At 40.1% G+C, this 23490-nt stretch overlaps 1 protein-coding gene across 5 annotated transcripts in view; it reads left to right on the plus strand.

The window, feature by feature from the left end:
• The window catches only part of acaca (acetyl-CoA carboxylase alpha), a 266819-nt gene that overhangs the window by 63143 nt on the left and 180186 nt on the right, over window positions 1-23490 (plus strand). For all 5 annotated transcript variants that reach the window (XR_011348882.1, XR_011348881.1, XM_069911758.1 and 2 more), the window contains 4 exons: window positions 1252-1398; window positions 3015-3203; window positions 4722-4822; window positions 9884-9972. Coding sequence is in view for 3 of the 5 variants with exons in the window: in XM_069911758.1 (XP_069767859.1) it covers window positions 1252-1398; window positions 3015-3203; window positions 4722-4822; window positions 9884-9972 (526 nt within the window). In the remaining 2 variants the exon portion in view is untranslated. The remainder of the gene's footprint in view (window positions 1-1251; window positions 1399-3014; window positions 3204-4721; window positions 4823-9883; window positions 9973-23490) is intronic.

The raw sequence follows: 23490 nt of genomic DNA on the forward strand, positions 1-23490 counted from the left end.
ACTTGTTGAGAGTTTTAAAACCTAGTCATGAATGGTTACGTTCTGAAGCAAACAAGTATTTTCGGTGCGCATTTCTTCAGCAATAATAGTTTATTGTGCCAATAAAGATTCACTTGCATCCAAATGTATAATCACTAACATTTTACATTTTTATTGGATAATTACTAAGCAAAGGCCCTTGAAATGATTTTAACACAAGAGTCTTTCAATGAGGGGGTGTTTATATTTAATTTTAAAGATATAGCCCTTCTGGCCCTGAGCCTGTGCTTGCCCAAATGCAACCATGTGACCAATTTATTGACTAAGCCTCACAGGTAGTGGCGGATTCTAACCCGGGTCGCTAGCGCTATAATAGCATGGCGCTAAACACTAACAATTGCTCCACGATGTTGCTTGCTGAAAAGCAACTCCAACCTCTCTTTGGACATTCAGTGACCCTGGGAATGTTGCTGTAATACTTCAGTGGGTTTATAATGTTAGTTTTGCTCTCACTTGTGGATGCAGTGTCTTCTTATGTTTGACACTGAGGATATGAAGAACAAGTTTTCAAAGACCAGAATAAAGTTAGGAATGATGTGATCTGCCCATTTACTTGCAAAGTGAATGCACTTCTCAGTAAATGTCGAAACTGATTCCTGACTGTTGATCTCAGGAAAAGCAGAACAGCATTTGCTGCCACCAAGTGGTAGGATGCTGATCTGCTCCGTAAGATCCATTTGCAGGAAACTGAATCCCACTTGATCTGCATTCTGATGAGAGGAGAAGTGGGTGCCAAATGGGATGCAGAGAAAATTGACTAGAATCATTTGACCGATTAATTGTGCTTGCTGCCATTTCTCCTTTCTCAAAAATAATCAGGACAGGGTTAAATTTTATTGAGATTCCCTTTGCTATCATATTTGTACTTACTGTTGTTCATACCTCGAGTGCGGTCTGTTGTAAGAGATAGCAGTGCAAAGCAGCAAAAAGGCAACTCTGGGGGAGTTGTTCCATTCAGCATGCTTTGGAGTAAATTATCAGCAAGATCTGGAATATGAACGTCAGCCAAGTCATTATAGCTCAGCTATGCATTTTGAAAATAAAGTTTAAGTTTCTTTATCAAGCTAACTGCAATCTATTGAAGTTGCATGTACACCGTCTTTTGAATTTAAGATTTTGTTTGTTATAAATACACAATTTTCCCTTTGTTTCTTCTTTTAAAAGCACACTTATTCTTGAAATACTTACATTGTGTTTTATGCTTAATTCCAGGCAGAGTTATTCACAGATCCTTTACCGAGGATCCAGAGCTTGGCTCTTCGAGGAGAAAAACTTCACCGCATCTTCCATTATGTCCTGGATAATTTGGGGAACATCATGAATGGATTCTGCCTGCCTGAGTCCTATTTTGATGTTAAGGTACCAGAACAGAATCATGTGCAGAGAGATATTTAGGAAAATCTGGAGGAGTAAGCGTAGCAGTTAGCAAAACTCTGTTACAACGAATCCACCACTGTCTGTAAAGAATTTGTATGTTCTCCCTGTGCCTGTGTGGGTTTCCTCCTGGTGCTTCGGTTTCCTCCATCTTTCAAAAAAAAGTGGTAGCTTAATTAGGGTATTAGGCAGTATGGGCTCATGGGCCAGATGGCCTTGTTCCCATGTTCAACCATAATGTCTTATTTTCTTGAAGAAACACCTTGTGCAAGATGAAAGTTAGCATTTTGATGTAAAATTGTGGTATGTGTTTTTAGTACTAGGTGTGTATCTGTTTGTCCAGGAGTTGGATGAGAACAAAAGGTTTTCCTACACTTGGTCAAAGCAACAGTAGCCCAGACTGCTTAATTTAACTGGTGAATGATTTAGCCAGTTTGAAATCCAAGTGAAGAAAATACATTATAAGGAAATTACATTAAATAAAAGGGGCAAGATGCTAATAATAAAGAAATCGAATCAGATTGAAATTGATTTTCATTGCTGGGCTTTGTCGAACTGATGAGTTTACCGATAATGATGGATTAGAGGAACAAATAGTCCAACAAACCTGCCTGGTCAAGAAGCATCACAATTTACATTTCCCAACTCCCAGCAATGTTTGACCTCATAACAAAGGTGCTGCTAATACTGAGTGAAGTTCATGAAATCTAAAATCCAGGAATCCTTTGGCTCTATTTGCAATGATCATTCAGCATTATGGCAGTGTATTGATTAAGTTCTGGGTATTCATAGAGTTACAGAAAAGTGGTCTGGAAACACAAGTTGTGTTGCAGCCGAAGAGTTTTAAGTTATTGCTATGATCCTGGGTAAAAAAAAATCGAATATATGTTATGGTGACCATGAAACTACTTCGACATAAAAGCACCACTACTTTGTTCATAACCTTTCTGCAGGTCTTGCCAGGATGTGACTCCAGAACCATTAAGTATGGATAATTCTTTGCTGCCCTTTGAGAGGTAGCCCAATAAGCTACCTCGTTTAGGAGCAATGAGGGATGAGTAATAAATGATGGCCTAGCATGTCCTGTCAATTCAACTAAAGCAGAATGTTGGTGGCATCATGGTTAAGCCCAGTTCATTTTGTGCAACTTGGGCAGCACGGTTACCACCGCACTATTACAGAGTCAACGACCAGGGTTCGACTCTGGTAGTCTCTGTAAGGAATTTGTACATGTCTGCGTGGGTTTCTTCCCACTGTTCAAAAACATACTGGAGGTTGTAGGTCAATTGGGTGTAATTGGGCAACAAGGACTCATTGGCCGAAAGGACCTGTTACTGTGCTGTATGGCTAAATTAAAATTAAATATATGTTTGACAGTTTTCCAGCAGGTGTCAGTCATGAGCAGCTAAAGTAATTTTCTCCACCTCCTGTTTCCATCCCAATAAACTATTCTAAAGAGTAGCTGACTTACCATCAGAATTAAACCCAGAGGGTTGAGGTATGATAGCACGTGAACTAGTTATCTAGTTAAGGCAAGGAGGAGATGCAAGGTCTCGGGCAGAACAAATTTGTATTTGATGTGTTTTATTCTTCTCTTCAAGATGAAAGACTGGGTGGAAAGATTAATGCAAACTCTGAGGGATCCCTCCCTCCCATTGCTGGAGCTGCAGGACATCATGACCAGTGTCGCTGGAAGAATCCCCCAAGCAGTGGAGAAGGCTATTAAAAAAGAGATGGCCCAATATGCAAGCAATATCACCTCTGTGCTCTGCCAGTTCCCCAGCCAGCAGGTACTTTGTGAGTTTTATGCAAAGAAAAAAATTTGGCCTGGTCTTTAGAAGATTTAGTCATATTAGACTATATTAACCTCCTATTAAAAAAAACTTCAAAATTGAAAGAATGTAGACACATAGAATATGAACTTCATCTGCAGGCAAGAGTTATTTTATTTTATTTAAATTCAAGTGGACAAATTGGAATCTTTCCTCCAGATAGATAATGTGTAGGCTTAAATGAATGGGGGGAGGGCGGTGGGGGGGAGGGGTCCGTCTCTAAATCACTATACAAAAAGGGCAGCTACCACAAATTTATTCTAAGGATTTTGAAATATTAAGGGGAGGAAATTGGGTTTCATCTGGAGTACCATGCTTGGCTTTGGGCATTGGACATACAGAAGGATGAATTGGACCTGGTGATAATAGTGTACAGAACAGTAACTGGGATGAGGGAGTCGCATTGAGATGGGGTACATCAACTTTTATTGCTTTGAATGTACGAGATTGGAAGAGGGGCAAAGGTAAGGGGGGGGAGGGGTGTAACTGAAACAATTAAAAGGATTCAGACATACAATCCCAGGAAAGTTATTTTCTTCGCTTTAGGGAAATTCTGAAATGGCGCTACAATTTTCAAACTGGAACTAAGCTGGACAGGAGTGAAATCAGAAATCATTTTGTAATACTGTTGCAGAATTTGGGAAGTCTTTCCCCAAGAGGCTATTAATATGAGTGTCAGTTGAAATATGAAGAATACAGTCAACAAACTTTATTTACTTAGGCTATCAAAGGACATGGATTAGAGATGAATGAATGTTGAGCTCAATATTTGCCGTGATCTAACCAAAATGGGCTTGAGGGGTTGAACTCCTGACGTCTGCTCCTGTACCAAACCCAATGGCAATGAATTGCTTGTATTCACAGTGACTGGGTACTCTGAGAACGTCTTTGGTAGGGGTCTGATGGTAAATAGGTCATGTTGAGAAAATTCTGAGATACTGTGAGTTTGCATGTTGTAAGAGCCATTTCGATAAGTCCTGAGAGGATAGCCTTGGAAAGTCCTTAAGTTTTGAAAACATTTATTTTTAAATAGAACAAGTCAAAAATTAAACTGGTGTGATGATTGATGGAGTTGCTTAACAGCATTCCTTAGCTTTCTGCTGGTAGACAGCAAATGGAGAGAGAGGCAAACCAAATCTCCCCGCCAGCCTGCTGTCAGGTGGACTACAGGCTATCATGGTGGAGGACTCTGTTGAAATCTCTCACATCTTCCATGGTGTGCTGAGTAACTCTCGTCTTAAGGCTGCACATTGTTTCTCAAACTAGGGGTTTACAAATTAGTTGCGATGATGCTCTATGTCCATGATAGATCAAAATATCAATATAAAATGATGATGGTAATCGGTTTCCGACATGAGGTTACTTGCTTTTCAGTTGGGGATCATTTAAAGCATCCCTCAAAATCCTAAAATTATTTCAGATAGTGCTTGTTCTATATTATATTTGCTGATGGAAGATAAATTCTATTCCTTTCAGATTGCCAATATTTTGGACAGTCATGCTGCAACGTTGAATAGGAAATCAGAGCGGGAAGTTTTCTTCATGAATACACAGAGCATTGTTCAGTTAGTGCAAAGGTTAGTGATGCAGTTGTTAAAGATGACCAGATTAATCCTGTCTGGCTCTCCTTTGTCTGGAATTCAGTACCTGTATTGGAATCCTCTCCATTCACCCAGCCATCCCTCCTCCCCTTGCTGCTATGCTGTCCCTCCATTCACCCAGCCATCCCTCCTCCCCTTGCTGCTATGCTGTCCCTCCTTTCTCCACCTGTTACCTCCTGCTTTTGTGACCACACCTTTCTCTCCCCCCCCCCCCCCCCCCCCACTCATCTAATCAGACTTACGAACTAATGAAATCTTATTAGTGGTAACAATGGAAAATGATAGTTTTTATTAAACCGTTAATAACGTAACATTTCTTACTTTTCTCTAACCTTAACTCTAAACTTAACCCCACTATGTGTAAATGTGTGTGTTAATTAAAGTCCAAAACCATTACAGTTTATTTCTGAAAATATCTAAAAGTCCAGTTTTAAACATCTTGAACTTCAGGATCTTTTTAAATTGTGGTTCAGAAGTAATTATAAAGCAAGAGTGAAGCACCTAATTTCTTTCAAACTCTCACGTCTTTTGATGAGTTATCGTTCAGAGAGATCTTCTTCTCAAGTGTTTTCACAAGTTTCCCCCTATCTTGATAGGGTTGTGGAACTGTGATCTTCTAAAGCAGGAGTGACCATCTTCTGGGCACTTAAAAGAGCAGCCAGAAGTGGTCTTATTTAAAAACCACTGATGTTGTGTATCTCCTACAATAAGGATAATGCAGAACAATGTCTCCCTCTCTTTCTTGAGATGACTGCCCTAGTCCTGTCTTTCCAGGATGTCAAGTGTTTCTTCATTCTTCTGTGTCAAAATGTCTCTCTGCCTTCAGTTAATAAGTTCTCTGACGCTATGTGACATCACCATAGTTTTAGTTTCATTTCTGCAAAACCTCTTGCCTTTTCCATACTACTTCCATCCATAAAATCATCTGACCTAATCTTAGTCCAAGAGGTTGAAGTGATTTGGTTCCGGAAAGTCTAATCACCACAAGCAAAAACCTGTTTTGTTTAAACAGATGGCTTCCACCAGCAGTTCTTCATGATTATCTGAATACTTCAGTTTTTAATAAAGAAAACACTCCATTGTTCTTGAATCAAATTAAAATCCACTTCAGTTTCATTAGCTCTGTCTTTCCAAGACACGTGAACTCCGAAAATGAACACTCTTTGAGTTCAGTGGTGTATCTGGAAATGTGCTGTGACCTGTGTGCGACCCTGTAACCACCCATTACTAACTTTACTAAGACATTTTTATATGAAATATAGCTTAAGATTAACCTAAATGTTAATATTAAAACAGATACATTACAGGACACCTGCTGACCTTTTTCCATACCTTGATAAGAACTCAAACCTGAAACGTTGGTTATCCATTTTTACCTTTGCTATATAAATGACATTGTTTGCCATGCTGCGTTCTCCAGCATTGTGTTTTTACTTCAACTACAGTGTCGACAGATTTTTGTGTTTTACAGGAATAGCACTGACACAGGAATGTAGATTTTGTAAGTCATACTTTCACTGTACCATATTCCACAGGTGGTAATCCCAGTGTTCAGGAGGGGAATAATATCCCTGCTTCTCCAGATCTTTGTTGGAAGTAACTATAAATATACATTAATTGGATATGGCTTCATTGCTTCTCCATACTTTAAAAACAAAGGGACACTCATTTTCCAAGCCATCACAAAATATTTTTGGGATTAATCAAAGGGCAGTACAACTTTAACCACAGACATGATTTATTCATCCTTGTTTTTTTCTTTCCTGTTGTGACAGGAAATTTGAGGAGACTTCAGCTTCTAGGTATAATTGAGTATTAAAAAAAAATTAGACATAGTAACAGGCCCTTTCGGCCCACGTGCTTGTTATACCCGGTTGACTTACAACTCCCAATATGAAAGGTGGGAGGAAACTGGAGCCCTTTTCGACAGTGATCTCCAGTCCGGATTGCTGGCGCTGTAACAGTGTTGCACTAACCGCTGGGCTAACAGTGCTGCCCAGGAAATGGAAATAAAGAAAACAGTACCTTTCGAAAGACAACAGGCCAGATTTTGCAGTAATTCTTATAACAAAGAAATATTCTTTTGTCATTGAAACCAACAGGAACTGAAGAAATTTCTCACGAGTATTTAAAAAGTAAATCCTGAAGTTTACTACCAGCTCCCATACAAAAAAAGATGAGAAGTTGATTGGTTGAAAAGTTCTATTTTTTCAAGAACCATTCTAACTATAAAATGAGCTGAAACTCTTTGCACAAGACCCAAGTCAGTTTTTAAATGATGGACCAAGCCATAATCACTAAATCTGTTAAATGTTCTGACTCTAAAAAATACTGAATTTGTGTGAATTGTAATTTTCAAAATATAATTTTTTTTAGTTTATTTTAAGGTTCATAATATTTCAGCTTCTGCCTTGCATTCCAATTTTTATTGCGAGTTAAAAAGTGTCCTTTTCCTTTTTACTTCATTGCTTCTGAAAACTTTTCATTGCAATTGGGTGCAGCCAGCTTCCTGTCAACATGTCTGATGGATGCTCGTGATCTTGATATCAAATGATGTTTGAAATGAAGTGACCAAGTCGCACTCGATCTCTCAAGATGAGCAGTGAATCCTGTTGCATCAGTGCTGCCTGCATTATCTCAGCTAACTTATTGCTCTCCATTTCCTGGTCATATAATTCTGAAGTTCTGGCTCCATTGTTCTTCACTGGAAGTATTTGATAATTTAGGGTGGTTCTATCCACAAGCACATCAACTTGGACATGGGGTAAAAGAATAATTTCCACTTCTGGAACAAACTAGGATCAATTAGAGGGAATTTCCAAAATTCATTGGTGCCAATGGGAACCTGTGTAATTCTGGCTTGTCTTCAGTGATCATGAAACCAAAGGAAATGTTAAGCCAAACCTTCTTTCTAGGTTCATTGCTTCTCCATACTTTATAGATATCATTTATCTATTCAAATCCCGATGAAATTAACATTTTTCTTGGCTTGTATCCAAATATTGCATGCATCACCATGCCTCATCTCTGTATATGGTGGTGACTTTCATACATGTCTAATAATATAATTTTCATCTTTATATGAAGCCTGAGAATATTACACAAATGAAAATGTTTAACCTTTGGTTCCAATACAAAGTTTCTGTATTTAATATTTATGTATTCATACTTAAAAAGTGAGTCAGCTCTACATGTTAATAGGTTAATTATTTGCAGCAATGTTGGGGAATAAAAACTGTTATTAAAGCAGTTTTTCCAAAATTACTTGCTGTTTTGGGAATGGCTATGAAATAATTGTGGGATACATGAGAAAGCAGGAGAAGATGGTGTTGTAAGTGAGGAAACAGGTTTGGTAGGTCTCAGAGGCAAGAATTCCAGACACAGTTTATATAGTAAAGGATTTTATTTACAGAAGGCAACCATGGGGAAAAATGGTAACAGATGCAACACCCACGCACGCATGCACAGTTTACAGCTGCTGTGGGTAAAGGTAGCAGCAATGAAACAAAGTGCACAATTAGTGGGCATGGGGAAAAAAGTTGAGTCAGATGGGGGGGGAAGAGAAATTGGGTAATTGATAAAACACGCAGGCAATTAATAAATGTGGGAACACCCCTACTCCCACCCACCACCCACCCCCCACCCAAAGGAAAAGTCAATATGATACCTACCACCTACCACCCCTTGACTCTGTATAGGCGTGGCTCTATGCTATTTAGGGTCAATAATCAATGCTTCCAACCCTATTTAGTGTACAGCTCCAATGGCTTGGTGTCAGGAAGATTAATTCAATTACAGCAGCCAAAGGCCAAGTACAGGCAGGCTGGAAAGCCCAGCTCAGGTAATTGACAGAGGACCAATAGCGTGGTTCCAGTAAGGTTAAGCTGATAACAAAGGCCAATGGCCCAAGGACAAGTACAAAGGAATTTAAATTGGCCAATGGCAAGGTGAGGTGGGGAAAAACCTTGATTGCCAGGTGGCGTGTCCTCCGATAGGTAGGGGGCAGTGCTGACACGCGACAGTCATGACCCTTCCCAATACAGATGGTGCATGGCCATTGTCTTAAGATTTCATTTGGCGAGACAGTAATTTCCCATCTGATTCCAAGGATTTGAATTGGGAGGAAAATAAATCTTTTTAAAGGCATGCAGATTAATTATTGTATGTCACTTCAAGAAAAACTGTTCATAACTTCTTATTTCATTCGACTATTTGGTTGAGTGACTTATCCTGCCTTTAGCCACAAGTTGTATATCCCTTTTACTATTGCTTGATGTTGCTATCTGAAAAATAGTGGGAGGACAAGCGACCCTCAAAAAAAATCTTGATTCAGGTGGTTAATGCAAATGCAGTGGAGTGAAACACGGAAATCTGTAGATGCTGTGATTGTTATCAAGACACAGAAACGCTGGAGCAACTCAGTTGGTCTCGCAACATCCTTCAGGCCTGAAACTTTACCTTGAAGAGGGCTGAGGCCCAAATCATCGTTTTTATATCTTTACCTCCTTAAGGATGCTGCAAGACCAATGGAGTTCGTCCAGCTTATCTGTGTTTTGAACACAAATGACGTGCCTTGGAATTTTAAGCTCACAGGTACTTTTTTTGTGTTTTTTTTGCATCACTCAGATCCAGTTTTTTAAAATTGGATCATTGGGTCAACCTTATTCATGCAGTGGGCCAACTTAAAACATTATTCATCTGACTGATTGAAGTGTAGTGTCCATGGTGTTTGAGAACTTGTCAGATCCAGCTCTATGAAGTTAATTGTGCTGTTTACAAATCCACCATCATATTTCAATAACAATCGAGACAAATCGGACACTTAGGCAAATGAATGACCTTGCAGAGTAAATGATTTGCTGATATTGCCTGGCCAAACTCTTTTATCGAAGCTATTGAAGAATAGCGAGGAAATAACATTTAACAGCGCAAGAGGTTTTGTTTTAATTGATTCAAAGCAATGGAGCTGTGCTTTTATTCAGATCCTCAGAATAGTTAAACTAGATGTTGCACTGAACTGAACTCCTCTGGTTTCAGGTATCGGAGTGGAATTCGGGGTCATATGAAAGCTGTTGTCATGGATCTTCTCAGGCAATATTTGAAGGTGGAGATAGAATTCCAGCAAGGTTTGTCCTGTCTTAACTAATTAACCCCAAATACTCAGAAACACAGACATTTGTTTTAACTGTATGCATCTTACCTGTGAGAGCTCTTTTCAATGCAACCTTCCTTTAATCCATGATGCCTCCATTAGCTTCACAGAATAGTTACAGCATGGAAGACCATTTGGCTCTGTGTGGGCAATCGAGCTACTCCCATTCCTCTTGTCTCAGAGCCTGCACATTGTTTCCTTTCAGCTGTTCAACCAGCATCCTTTTGAATGCGGCAATTGGTGAAAATTGTTAGTGAGACACATTTGCTCAACTGCTTTCATAAATTAGTTTTAGCAACTGATCAACCCATCCCTTTACAACTTTGCTATGGGTTGTGTTGTACCATATTCATTTATACTCGATGAGAGCAACAATTTACAAACTATAATTTCTTTGGTAATTTGTTTTTGTTTATTACAACCCGATAAGCAATGTCAAGTCCAAGAGGTTGAATTTTCAAGTTTTGTGTGAATACAGATGCCAATCAAAGCGGTTTTATTATTGTTTAAGTAACATTTCACGTAAGAGCTGAGCCCAGCAGTGAATTTTTATTTCCCAGAGTTCTTCTAGTTGCTTACCCTCCCAGTTCTATATCCTGAGCTTCCTGGATGGTTAAAAAAAAAATTCCCAAATCTTATTAGACAGAGGATACCTTGAGGACCACCTTGGTGATGGATTTGAATAGTCATTTCTGACATAAACTAGTGGGGTCGGTATCAATTAACTTTGCAGTGGTGAAAATTATAATCAGTGTAGTTCCAGATTCCTCCATTGTCATATAATAGTCTTTCTCTGTCCCGTGCTTTCTCCCCATCTCTACGTGGGTTTCCCCGGGGGCTCTGATTTCCTCCCACTGTTCAAAATGTACCAGGGGGTTGAAGTCAATTGGATATAATTGGGTGCCATGGGCTCATGGGTCAAAATACTGTATGTCTAAATTTAAAATTTAAAAAAAAGTATAGAACAAGTGATAATACACAAAATTACCTTCTGCTTTCCATAAGGCAGACAGAGTCACCATTAGTGTTTCACTGGCCCTCACAGTATGAGAGAAAGAAGCAAAAGAGAGCCCCTTCGAAGTTTTTGAGTGTCTGTGGATTCATCTCCCAGAGTGTGATTCATCAGCAAATCTGAGCTCCTGATCCAAACCTTCCACATGGTCAGGTAGCCTTCAGCACCCGAGCTCCCTTGGGAGCCGGTTTTGCCTTTACCACCCTCTTGAATCCTGGCTCCAATAGCTGGTTCCCATGAGTGAGTCTCCAGCAGCCCACAGTCTCTGTATCACCTGCATCCTGTGTACTGGCCTGCTTCTATGGTCACCATCCTGTAGGGTCATATCCTCTGCTTCTCTTTCTCAATAGGGGGTGTTCTTCCCATTTCTGGTTCCCCGTATCAGTCTGCTTCTGCCCCCCCCCCCCCCCGGAGTATGCAACACCTTGTGGTTGCTGCCGAGCACAGGTGCTACAGAGCTGTGATTGCAAGATTTTACTTTAAAAGTACTGTTGGCTTCTCGTGGCTCTGTGACCCCTGTTACCGGAGTCCCTTGGGAAATCCCACCAAACATGAGAGAATGTCAAGGTCCTGACAAACAGCGTGGGATTTTAACCCCGGTCCCGATTGCTGGCACCGTAAAGGCGTCGCACTAACCACTGTGCCAACCATGCTGTCCATAATATATTTCTGCTTTGAACATAGTTATGTTACTTGAATATTGGAACGACAATTGATTTGCCACAAGATGGCAATAGTGTATTTGGTAACTGATTATGGAAAAAAATGACTGGTAGATATTTTCTCTCTGTAACAGGAATATTAATTTTGTAGGTTACAAACAATAATGAATGCTAATGACCAGTAAAAAGTGCATTTAAAATAGAATTGAAAAATTACTCAGAATTCCTGTCCACTTAGTTAGCTCACTGTTCCCTGGTCAATGGTCCTGAGCTATAATGATCTCCCGCAGAAACTGAGAGTCTCCACTCCTGATAGCGACTGCAACTAGATATAAGTAAATATTGTCATTAGATAGGATAGGATTGAGCAGAACTATTAAGTTCTGAAGGGGTTTGGGAGATGACCGTCTTTAAGCTTACTGTAGAGAATTGGCAGGGACTGAATGTTGTGTTCAAATTGGAACAGAAATTCTGTGGAGGGAAAACAAATTAGTAGGACCTAATAATAGGAAGCTTGTCTCTCTCTTTTGATTGTTGAAGTTGTTGATAGGTGGTTAGTTTTTTTTTCCATCAGTTACCTGTCTGTCTCTGAATCTTGTATTTTTTGTAATCCAGGCATATCTTTGTACACACATGAAAAGTCGACGTGGTCCATTGTCCACATTGCTTAATGAAGGCCCAGTCCAGAACACTGTTCACTTTTGTTATGTTTATTATCATCTGACTTTATATCTACCACCAGGCAAAATGCCATTTGTCTGGACAACAGTATAGACATGTAGACAGTATCTCAGTTCAGATGTATTCTCTTTGGAGAAGGATGATGACAGGTTTGCATGCTTAAATTGTAAGGAAAGGCTGCTTAAGTAGGGAGAAAATGTATCTAGGGACGGAATCAATCTCCTTAAGGATTATTGTGGTCATTGATTATTTGGAGTTAAGAAGATAGGTAATGTATTAAGTTAAAACTTCTCATCCATATTTACTGTGAAGAATGTACTTGGGGAAGAGAATATGTCCTAAAACACATCCTCAATATAAAATTGGAGTGGAAAAGTAGTCATAATACACATAAAAATGGACACATCCTTGGAGCCTGACCAAGCGCATTCTAAGACATTGTGGGAATCCAAGAGAGAAATTTGTGGAGCCTTGGCAGTGGTATTTGTATCATTATTCGCCACGGGTGAGTTGAGGTTAGGGATGTGACTGTTTTAAAGTCGAAGACAAAGGCAAGCCAGGGAACGACAGACAGGTGAGTAACAGCAGTGGTGGGAAATTTACTGGGGAGAATTCTGAGGGACAAGATCTATTTGCATTTTGTAGAGCAAGGAATGATTTGAGATAATCAGCATATGTGCATGGAGCAAGTGTAATCGTTTCTTTTAGAAGAGTTAACTAAAGATTAGGAGGTGTTATCTATATGGACTTTAGCAAGGTTCTGCATGGATTAGAGATCCATAGGACCATCAAAGTGGTAAAGAGGATCACTGGGTCTCCCTCCTTCCCATCAATGTGATCTACCAGAATCTTTGCCTGAAGAGGGGTCCCAAAATTGTTTGAGGACCTTTACCACCCTACCCATGACATTGTTCAACTCCTCCTGACAGGAAAGAGATAAAGGACTACTGAGCCAGCAGTAGAAATGCTGGCTGAGAAATGGCTTTTTACTGGAGGCAGAGAGAATGCTAAATAACCAAAGGAACTGCTCACACTAACCATCTGAGACTCTAATATTTACTGGGCAACATGGTTAGAGCACTGCTGTTACAGTGCCAGCGACCGGGGTTTAAATCCGGTGCTATCCGTAAGTAGTTTGTACGTTTTCCCATGTCTGCCCTCTCGGTATCCACCTCCCGCCCTTCAAAAGGCGTACCAGCTTGTAGGTCAATTGGGTGTTATTGGGCTAGTAGTGTAGAAGGCCAAGATGTTGTGTTGTGTCCCTGTTTATGATGGAATAAAGTTGAGAAGCCAAATTGGCACCAGCCTACAGTGATTTTTGTTCCTCGGGCAAATCAAATCATGTACTTCTAAGTTAAAGCAAATTTTTTTTTTAATTTAGACAGACATGCCATTTCGACCCACGAGTCTGTGCAACCAAAATTGCATCCAATTAACTTACAACCCTGGTACATTTTGAACTTTGGGAAGAAACCGGAGTCCCTGGGGAAAACCCAAGCAGACACTGGGAGAATGTGCCAACTCCTTACGGACAGCGTAGGATTCGAACCCTGGTCCTGATCGGTGGCACTGTAAAGGCCACTGTAAACTACTACGTCAACCGTGCCACCCTTTTAAAAAATATTTTTTTTTTAAATTTTTATTTTTAAAACAATTTTGATGTTCTATTTATTTGATGTGCGATCTTGCCTTTTATTAATACTGTGACAGAATTATGTTATTAGTAATCTTTAAATGTATTTTTAGTAATGGGACTGTGGGTTGGATACAGGGACACTTACACAAAGACAGATCACACAGATAAGAAAAGTATTACAGAGACAGTGTCTCTTCATTCAAAGCAGTGAGAATTTTGGATTATGCTATTGAAAACTTGGGACAATGGACAGCCATTCTGCTTGTTGTCTGAGCAGACAGTTCTTGTTAACTTTTGCAAGAGTTGGAGTTTCAAACCCTCAGAGACACATGTATAATCTGTATAAGAAAGCAAGAGGCCATCTGCCATGATGCATGCTTTTGGAGAAAAGCTGTCATTTAATTAAAGACCCTTGAAGAAAGCATCTTTAATATTGAACCATGCTTCATCTGGTCAGAGATGCCGTAACCTTCAATGAGAAAGGTACTGTTGTGCGTTTCCCCCCTTTGACAAGGAAAAGACACAGAATCAATGTGGCTTTGGGAAAAGGTGGCCACTCGACTGCTTCTCTTGGTCAAGAGAGAGCAGTGCCATTGTAATCATTTTTAATGGCTACTTCATTTAACTCTTGTTTGGGTTAGTGAAATCATCTTGTGAAATAAGGTTCTGCATCCTCTATGTAAGAGAGGGGAATTGAGGAAAAAAGTTATTCATATGAAGAAATATTTTTCTGAAAGCATATCTACAAGAATTCATGAGTTTGAGAACTTTTGAACAGCAGTTTAAAAACTCTGAGTTTCAACACAAAAGATTTCTAAGACTGAACTTTAAAATCATCTCTTCAGAATTACGCCTGAACTGTAATGGTTTGGGATTTGCCACACACACACACGCATACAAGTCCTCGACTTCTGACCTTCGTGAGTTGCAGTAACCCACACTTACGACTAAATTTAAGACAAAAACTCTTTATTTAAACTACTGTACAAGTACATGTTTTGTATTAAAAGTACTGTGTACACTGGTTCCCTATTCTCGGCGCAGCCCTACAACCAATCCATCGGTCCCAATTATGGTCGTAAGTCGGGGACTAACTATATACATTTGTGCATAGTGAGGTTAAGGTAAGAATTTATATTATTAATAAAAATTATTTGATTTGAAGATACCATTATCTTGGTGAATTTCTATTGCTGCTGGTCTATGTCATCACAGTACGTAGACTTCAAATGAATTATAAAGTTATATTTACATTTGAAGTGATTGGTACTAATGTTTTAGAGATGTGTCTTTGGGGCTATCTCATTCCGGTAACTTTCTAATGTCCTAGCAATATAGGTGGCAGTGAGTACCTAGTGATGTGGCCCTTTCTTCCCTCCACATGTCTTTCTTGGGGAAAGAGGTGATTATTTCCTCTTACCACTTTCCTTAATGAGAATGATCAGTTCAGCATTCCTGTCTGTGGTTTGCAGCACAAGGGAAAAGGGGAAAAAACCTTCATTTGGAAGGAATCGTTCAGAATCAGAATTTATTGTAATGAACATGTCACAAAATTCATTGTTTTATTGCAGTATTACAAGGCAAATATGCTATAAATTGCATTTTTAAATAAATAAATAAATGGATAGTGCGAGAAAGTGAGGAGTTGTCTGGGGTTCAATGACCATTCAGAAATCTGATGGCAGAGGAAAAGAAGCTGTCCTTGTGCCACTAGTTGTCCATCTTCAGGCTCATGTACTTTTTTTCCTGATGGTGGCAGTGTGAAGAGGGCATGAGCTGGGTGGTGGAGGTCCTTGAGGATGGAGGCTGTTTTCTAAAGATACCACCTGTAATGTATAGATGTCCTCAATGGAGTGAAGCCTGGTACCCGTGAAGTTGCTATAAGAGTTAACAATTCTCTGGATCTTTTTCCTGTTCTGTGCATTAGCACCTCCATACTGGACAGTGATGCAACCAAGCAGTATGCTCTCCACAGTACACCTGTAGAAATTTGCAAGAGTCTTTGGTGACATACCAAATCATCTTAAACTCCTCACAAAGTATAGCCTGCTGGCGAACCTTCTTCGTGATTTCATCGACGTTGAGGTTGCAGGACAGATTCTCCGAGATGTTGACAGTTCTTGAATTTGAGTTCTTGACCCTCTTCAGTGTTGACCCCTTGATGAGGACTGGTTTGTGTTCTCCAGACTTTCTCAAGTCCTGATCAAGAGTTTGTATGAAGAGGAACATAAACTGTGTGGCATCATTCACATTTATGTGCAATTCCTGTAATTTCTTGGAGTGTTAATGGAATCGGATTTCACAGGCTTTCAGCAGTGCTGAATAAAATATCGCAGGGATTGGTAGAGAAGCCCTACTATTTTTACATAATTTATTAATTAAAATGATTTAATTTGTGTAAACAAAGCTGGAGAAACCTAGCAGGTCAAGCAGTGCCCTTTTATAGCAAAAGTTAACTGACGTTTCGGGCAAGAGCCCTTCAGGGTTTGGAAAAATGTTGGCAGGCATCCAAACAAAAGAGTAAGATGTGGTCGCAAAGGCTGGAGGTGATAGGTGGAGAAGAGAGGGAAGGGACCGCAGTAATCAAGAGGAGGAGGGATGGCTAGGTGAACAGAGGGGGAAGGGAAGGAGGAGAACTGTGAGGAAGAGAAGCCAGAAAAGTAGATGTTAATGCCAGCTGGCTGGAGAGTGCCTCCATGGAAAATCAGGTATTGTACCTCCAATTTTGCCGGTGTTCTTGGTGGGATAATACATAAGGCCATGGACTGACGTGATGACAGGAGTGTGGCACAGAACTGAAATGGTTGGCTACTGGAAGGTCTCTGTCACTGGAAAGAACGGAGTGAAGGTGCTCAGTGAAGCAATCTCCCAATCTGTGCCCAGTCTCTATGATGTAGAGAAGGCCACAAAGGAAGCACCAGATATAGTAAATCAGTCCTGCAGATACAGAAGTGAAGTGTTGCCTCACTTGAATGGCCTGTTTGGGACCCTGGACTGTGGTGGAGGAGGAAGTGTGAGTGCAAGTGTAGCACCTCTTGCAGCTACGGGCAAGATACTGGCGGGTGCGATTGGTGGGATGGGATGAGTGCACGAGGGAGTCACAGAGGGAGCAGTCCCTATGGAAGGCAGAGTGGGAAGATGTGTCTGGTAGTGAGATCTGGTTGTAAGTGCTGGAAATTCCAGAGAATAATGTGTTGGATGTGGAGGCCAGTGGGGTGATAGGAGAGGATAAGGGGGATTCTATGTTTGTTGCATCTGGGGGCAGAGTAGACCAGGGCAGTTGAGCAGGAAATGGAGGAGATGCAGGTGAGGGGCTGAGTTGATGGTGGTGGAGAGAAAGCCACATTTGTGGAAAAAGACAGACATTTTGGAAGATCTGGACTGAAAGACCTCATCTTGGGAACAGATGTGGTGGAGACAGAGAAATTGAGAGAAGGGGATGGAATCCTTGCCGGGGACAGGGTGTGAGGAAGTGTAGTCAAGGTAGTTGTGGGAGTTGGAGGGTTTGTAATATATGTTAGTGGAAAATGTCTCCCAAGATGGAGACAGAGAGATCCGGGAATGGGAGAGTGTTGTCAGAGATGGACCAGGTTTGAGATCGGGGTGGAAGTTGGCCATGAAGTGGATAAAGTTGACAAGCTCATCATGGGTGCATGAGGCAGCCCTGATGTAGTCATCGACATACCGGAGGAAGGGTTGAGGGGCCTTGTCTGTGTAGACTTGCAGCATGGATTCCTCCACAAAGCCCACAAACAGGAAGATATCGCTGGGACCCATGGTTTAGAGGAAGTGAGAAGTTGTTTAAAGGGGGGACAAGTTCTGCCAGGCAGAAGAGGGTGGTGGTAGAGGGTGACTGGTTGGGTCTATGGTCTAGACAGAAGCAAAGTGCTTTAAGATCTTCTGTATGGGGGTTGGAGGTATAAAGGGATTGGACAACCATCGTGAAGATGAGGCAGTCTGGTTTGGGGAATCTAAGTCATCGAAAAGATGGAGGACATGTGAGATATTGGTGGGGAGGGATTGGACTGGGAGAAAAGAGAAAGTCAAGGTAAAATGAAACTAGTTCAGTGGGACAAGAGCAAGCAGAAATCATGTCTATCCGGATGGTTGGGTTTGTGTATTTTGGGTAGAAATGAGCAGTGGGGGTGGGAGGCAATGATGTTGGCAGCTTTGGGAGGGAGGTGACCAGAGGTGATGAGGCTGGAGATAGTGTTGGAGACAGTGGCTTGATGTGCCATTGTAGGGTCCTATGGGAGGGGTGAATAGGAGGAGGTGTCTGAGAGCTGTTGTTTGACCTCAGCAAGGTAGAGGTCAGTGTGCCAGATCCCTATCTAAACTGGTGGGACAAGTAGTAGAATCTGCTGAAGCAACTGAGGAACAACAGTAGATCTGAGGGATAAAAAAGGTTTCAGGTCAGCACATTAGAAGAAAGCCTGAAAGGCACTGACAATGAGTTCTATTGAATTTCAGAAAAGTCTGAAGCCACCTTCAAAAGATTCTGGATTTGGCAGATATTGCAACGTAACAGATTCAAAGAGTGGAAGAAGTAATTTTGTCTGTATGGAGCTGTATTACAAGCTCAGGGTTGACGATCTTAAGTTGTGTATTCTGTACCCTGGACGCAAGCTTTAGGCAAACTCCCAAACAGCACAGAGGACTTAAATTTTTTACATTTTAAATTTTTTTGAAAATTTAAACATACAACCCGTTAACAGGCCATTTTGGCCCACAAGTCTGTGCTGCCCAATTTGCATTCAATTAACTTACAACCCCGGTACGTTTTGAACGGCGAGAGGAAACCGGAGCCCCCGGGGGAAACCCCTTGCAGAGACAGGGAGAAGATACGAACTCCTAACAGATAGCGTGGGATTCTAACCCGGTCTTGATTGCTGGTGTCGTCAATGCCTTGTGCTAACCATGACACCAACTGTGCTGCCCTTGTGTGATGAGGCAAAACGAGACAATTTTGAGTTTTTATTCATAGAAGGGTTACATAGAAGATAGGTGCAGGAGTAGGTCATTCGGCCTTTCGAGCCTGCTCCGCCATTCATTGAGATCATGGCTGATGTTATCCTAAGCTGGGGCTCCATATTCAAAGTAGTTTAATTAATATAGTCCTATTTAGATGTGAGATTTGTCTCTCTAGGGAATGCATGTAAATAGTCTTTCAGTAATTCTAAATCCTCCATCCATGTATTTAAAAAAAAGTACTATGGCCTACCCCACCCTCAACTGCAAGCTAGTGATATGATTTGAAATAATGTATTTATTTGTGTGACCATGGTGGTTCGTTGCTTTTTCACGATACTAAAAAAAATAAAGTTGAGTGTCTCTTTTAAATGGAGGGAGATCCTGTGTCCTTGTGTGTAAATTTTTCTAAGTCAACAAGAAGGTTCAGCAAGCAACTAAGAAGACATAGTATGTTGGCCTTGAGTATGGAAGGGATACTTGTTCCAATTGTATGGAGCTCTGGTGAGAACTCACTTGGAATATACACACATCTTTGGCCTTCCTACCTAATTAAGGAAGGATATACTTACAAATGAAAAGGTGTAGCAAAGGATTTGTCATATGAAGAGAATTTAAGCATACTAAGCCTGTACTCTCTTTTAGGTTTTGAAAAAATGGTTAGGGATCTTATTGAAATGTTTAATATGGACAATATAGTTGCAAATATTCCACTGGCTGGTATCTCTAGAAACATGGATCACTGTTTCAAAATTAGGGGTTGACAATATAGAGCGGAAATGATACATTTTTTCACTTAAAGGATGTAGATCATTGGAATTTTCGACCCACAGGGGGTCAAGAATGAAGGGAATCAAGGGATACGAGTTTAGTACTAGAAAGTGATACTCAGTCACGATCTACTTAAATGGGGCTGAATGGCCTATTATTACTTCTGCTCTTTTGTTCCATCCCTGGCTGCAGGCTGTCAAGAAGATTTTAAAAGAGGAGATTAAAATCAGAAAGTTTGGGTCGAGCCAGTAGATTTTACAGCTATCATTTAAAGTACACTAGGGACGTAACTTGTCAAACATACTGCAAATCCATTTTGGATACTGAAGCAAGTTTTGATGCCTCATAAGCAGAATTTTTAAAGTCAACAGTGGTCATAATTCTGAAGTTTGATTTAATATTATTGGCAGTAATAAACATCAAATTTAGAGAAAGTAAAGTAACCACTGCCTTCACGATTTAAAATGTTGTACATCAATGCATGATATATACAAAAGGTCACATACCCATCATAAAATGTGATTTTATATAATGCACACATAATGTTAATAGATTTTATTACAGATTCCATCAAACTGGTTTCATTTTCATTACCTTCAGAGAACTTGTAATTGCTGGTAGACACATCAACTGTGGTGAGGCCAAAATCTATGTGTCAGGCCACACCAAATTTTCAACAATATTTGCTAGTTCCTTCCATAATACACTTCAAGGGGCATTGGGTGGTGAGCTATTATAAGGATCAGGAAATAAATCTACATTCAATGCACTCTTCCATCCATGGATCTTTTTAAGCCACTTTTACTGAGTCTTCAGCCCTCCCAGAAAAAGCAGACCATTTTTTTGCACAATTGACAAGATCTGCAAAATCACTTCTTTCAAACCAGGGTATTGGCCAATTTGTATGTTCACCTTGTGTTCGATGGTTTGTGGTGGAGATCTAAATTGCAGCCAACCAGTTGTGTGAGACTGACTTGATGTTTCATTAGTTGGATCATTTGAGAGATGTTGTTAAGATTGCTATGGCAGCCAAACAGCTGAACATACTCCGACATTCGAAAAAGTCATGTATTTCAGCAATATTAATTCCTGAAAAAGGACACTGAAGAGAGTGTCTTCTCAGAATCCTGTTGATTCTAGTTAAATACTGAATTTGTTGATGAAAAAATTAAAGGCAGGAGGTGAAAAGTTATGAAATGATGTAAGGCCATCTGTTGATTTGCTTTTATAAAAGCGTAAGAGCGCTGGCTCTTTGGACAAAATATTCCCATTGGATCTCAAATATTTTTGGAGAACTTTGTATGTACAGTTTATTTCCTTAAGCCTTGATTTTCTTAGTCGTAGCTTCATGGTTTGCCAAATGGCTTCATTGTACTCCCCCCAGATTGATGATTTTTGTACTTGTTCATTGGCTGGTTGCCCAACCATCAGTAGCAGCATTGACTGGCCTGACTGAATGTTCACTTATTTGAAAAAAATTGTTCAATCGATTATCAACTTCTCCTAAGACCAGTTGTGTTCAATGCCATTAGTTCAATTACTTAGACCCACACAGATCAAGCATGATTCTCAGAAGTTCTTGCCTTTTAAACTCAAACTGTATTTGAGATGGTGACTTCATCTAATGTCTTGAGACATCAAACATTCTTTCTGAAGATTCAAATGACTGATAGCACAGTCCTTCATTATTTTTCACCATTTTAGCCACTTCCCTGTTACGTCCAAGTAAGAGTGATAGATTTTATCTTCTGAAAAGTGTTACGGAGTCCAGATGACCCCAAAGACCAGCAGCGATAGATATGCACCACAACACAGGGTTACTTAAACAAAAGTAGTTTTTAATTATATTTGAACAAGAAAACAGAATTAAACTTTAACTTATTACTTAACCTACCCTCTAACACTAAGCGTGGGTGTGTGTAATGTATATTTAAGATTAGAAAAGTTCTTTGGATCACAGTCCAATCTCTCTGGTTGCAGGCAATTCTTGTACTGTGCACAGAAGTTAGCATTAACAAAGTTGATCAGTCTTTGGTGCTTAACAGACAAATGGTGATCACTCAGGAGGGTTCTTGCTGGTTTTCAGAGATACCTTTTCCAGGACATCTGCAACTGATTCCTTCTCAATCAGTCTTGCTGACGAAACTTGCCCCCTTCAGGATTCTCCAGATGATCTTCTTTCTTTCAGGTCACCTTTCACACTACCAGTCTTCTCCATTGATCAGGCAGCCTTCCAAAGTTTGCCAGCTTGTCCTTCAGGAACTGATTTCTGTGTCTCTCCTCTCTGTTTTCCACCCTCCCTCTCTGAGAGCAAAACTGTTCTCTCTTGCCTGCAAAGATCATATGTTCTCAGGCAAGCTCCTGTCAATACTTTGTTGCCTCCTGCAAAAAGCATTCTGCAAAAATCCTGCAATTATTCTGTGTTTTAAAATGTGCGTGTGCAAGCTGCTCTAACAATTCCTCCCAAGCTACCTCTAAATACTCTGTCACAAAAGGTAGGAGGTAGATTTTTTTTTGTTGGAATTTTTCTCTTTGTTTGGTGTAAAGACTGTTCTCCATCCAGATAGTTGTTGAGATTTTGGAGTTGGCTCAGTTCACTTGAAGATTTGTATTCGTACAAAACATCTTGCCTCATTTCTAACTCCTCAACTTGCTGCATGGAACTAGAACTATTGCATCGTACATACTAAATGTTATTAACTTCAATCACTTCTTAGTTTGGAAGTAATTAGAATTTGGCATACAAGTCTTGAATAATAAGGATTGTCAACAAGATAAATAGAAATACTTAAATTGAGCAAAGGAAAAAAGTCATTTAAAATTTAGAATTAGGATCTGTGGGATGCCAAGAGGCTTACAATTGCAGTTCATCTTAACTCCTGTTATTTGTTGAAAGAGTTATTTATGCTCCTTAGAGTTGATTTCTTTTTTTTTCCCGAAAACTTGCATAATTGAAATAGGAAGTTGTGCAACCTTCCAGAGGAGGGAGCTAATTCTCTAGATCTTGAAGTTTGTTATCCAGTTATCTTTTTTAAACATAAAAATGTTGGGAGGCATGCTGGAGTAAGGGATTAGTTGGTGCCCACATGGAGAAAATACTGGCAGCTGTGATGGGCAAAATTGTCACCCCTCTCAATCAGGATCATTCCAGCAGTATGACGCTCAAAAACATTGGAACTAAATGTCTCATAATTCGATTGTAATGTTTTTGATTTAACTTTCTAATGTCCCGTTTACTTTTGTTTTATTGGGTTCTGGCAGTTTTGCTTGGTGGTGTATTCGTTGGCTTAATATTCATCTTTTGGTTAATGGTGTAAGCCTCACCAGTTGAAGCCCTCAGTGAACTGTGACTAAGATAAATGTTTGTTTTCAGAGAGCGATTCCCTTGAACTTCCACACTTGGTTAGAGTGCTATTTGGCTGTTGTTTCAAATCTTGTAATCAATGAGAGGTGTGGACGTGCTTCCTGGCTGTGTATTTGATTAAACAAGGCTATGTTAGAAACTACTTGTGCTAAGAAAATTGCTAAAACTTGCTTGGCTGTTCTTGTCTGTCACAACAATGTCAAAGAAGTGCCAGTGCTTTAAAAGGAAGTCCACTATCCTTCAGAGGTTGCAGGGGAAAACATAAACCATTGGCCTAGGTGGCAAATATTTGCATAGTAGCAATCAAGCTGGAACTGACCAAAAAGATTTGTAATAATTAAAAATGGTGGCACAGGCCCATGTGGGTAGTAGAATAATATGGAATTCATATACTTTTA

This window comes from Narcine bancroftii, chromosome 14 (assembly GCF_036971445.1).
Source record: "Narcine bancroftii isolate sNarBan1 chromosome 14, sNarBan1.hap1, whole genome shotgun sequence".
NCBI lineage: Eukaryota > Metazoa > Chordata > Chondrichthyes > Torpediniformes > Narcinidae > Narcine > Narcine bancroftii.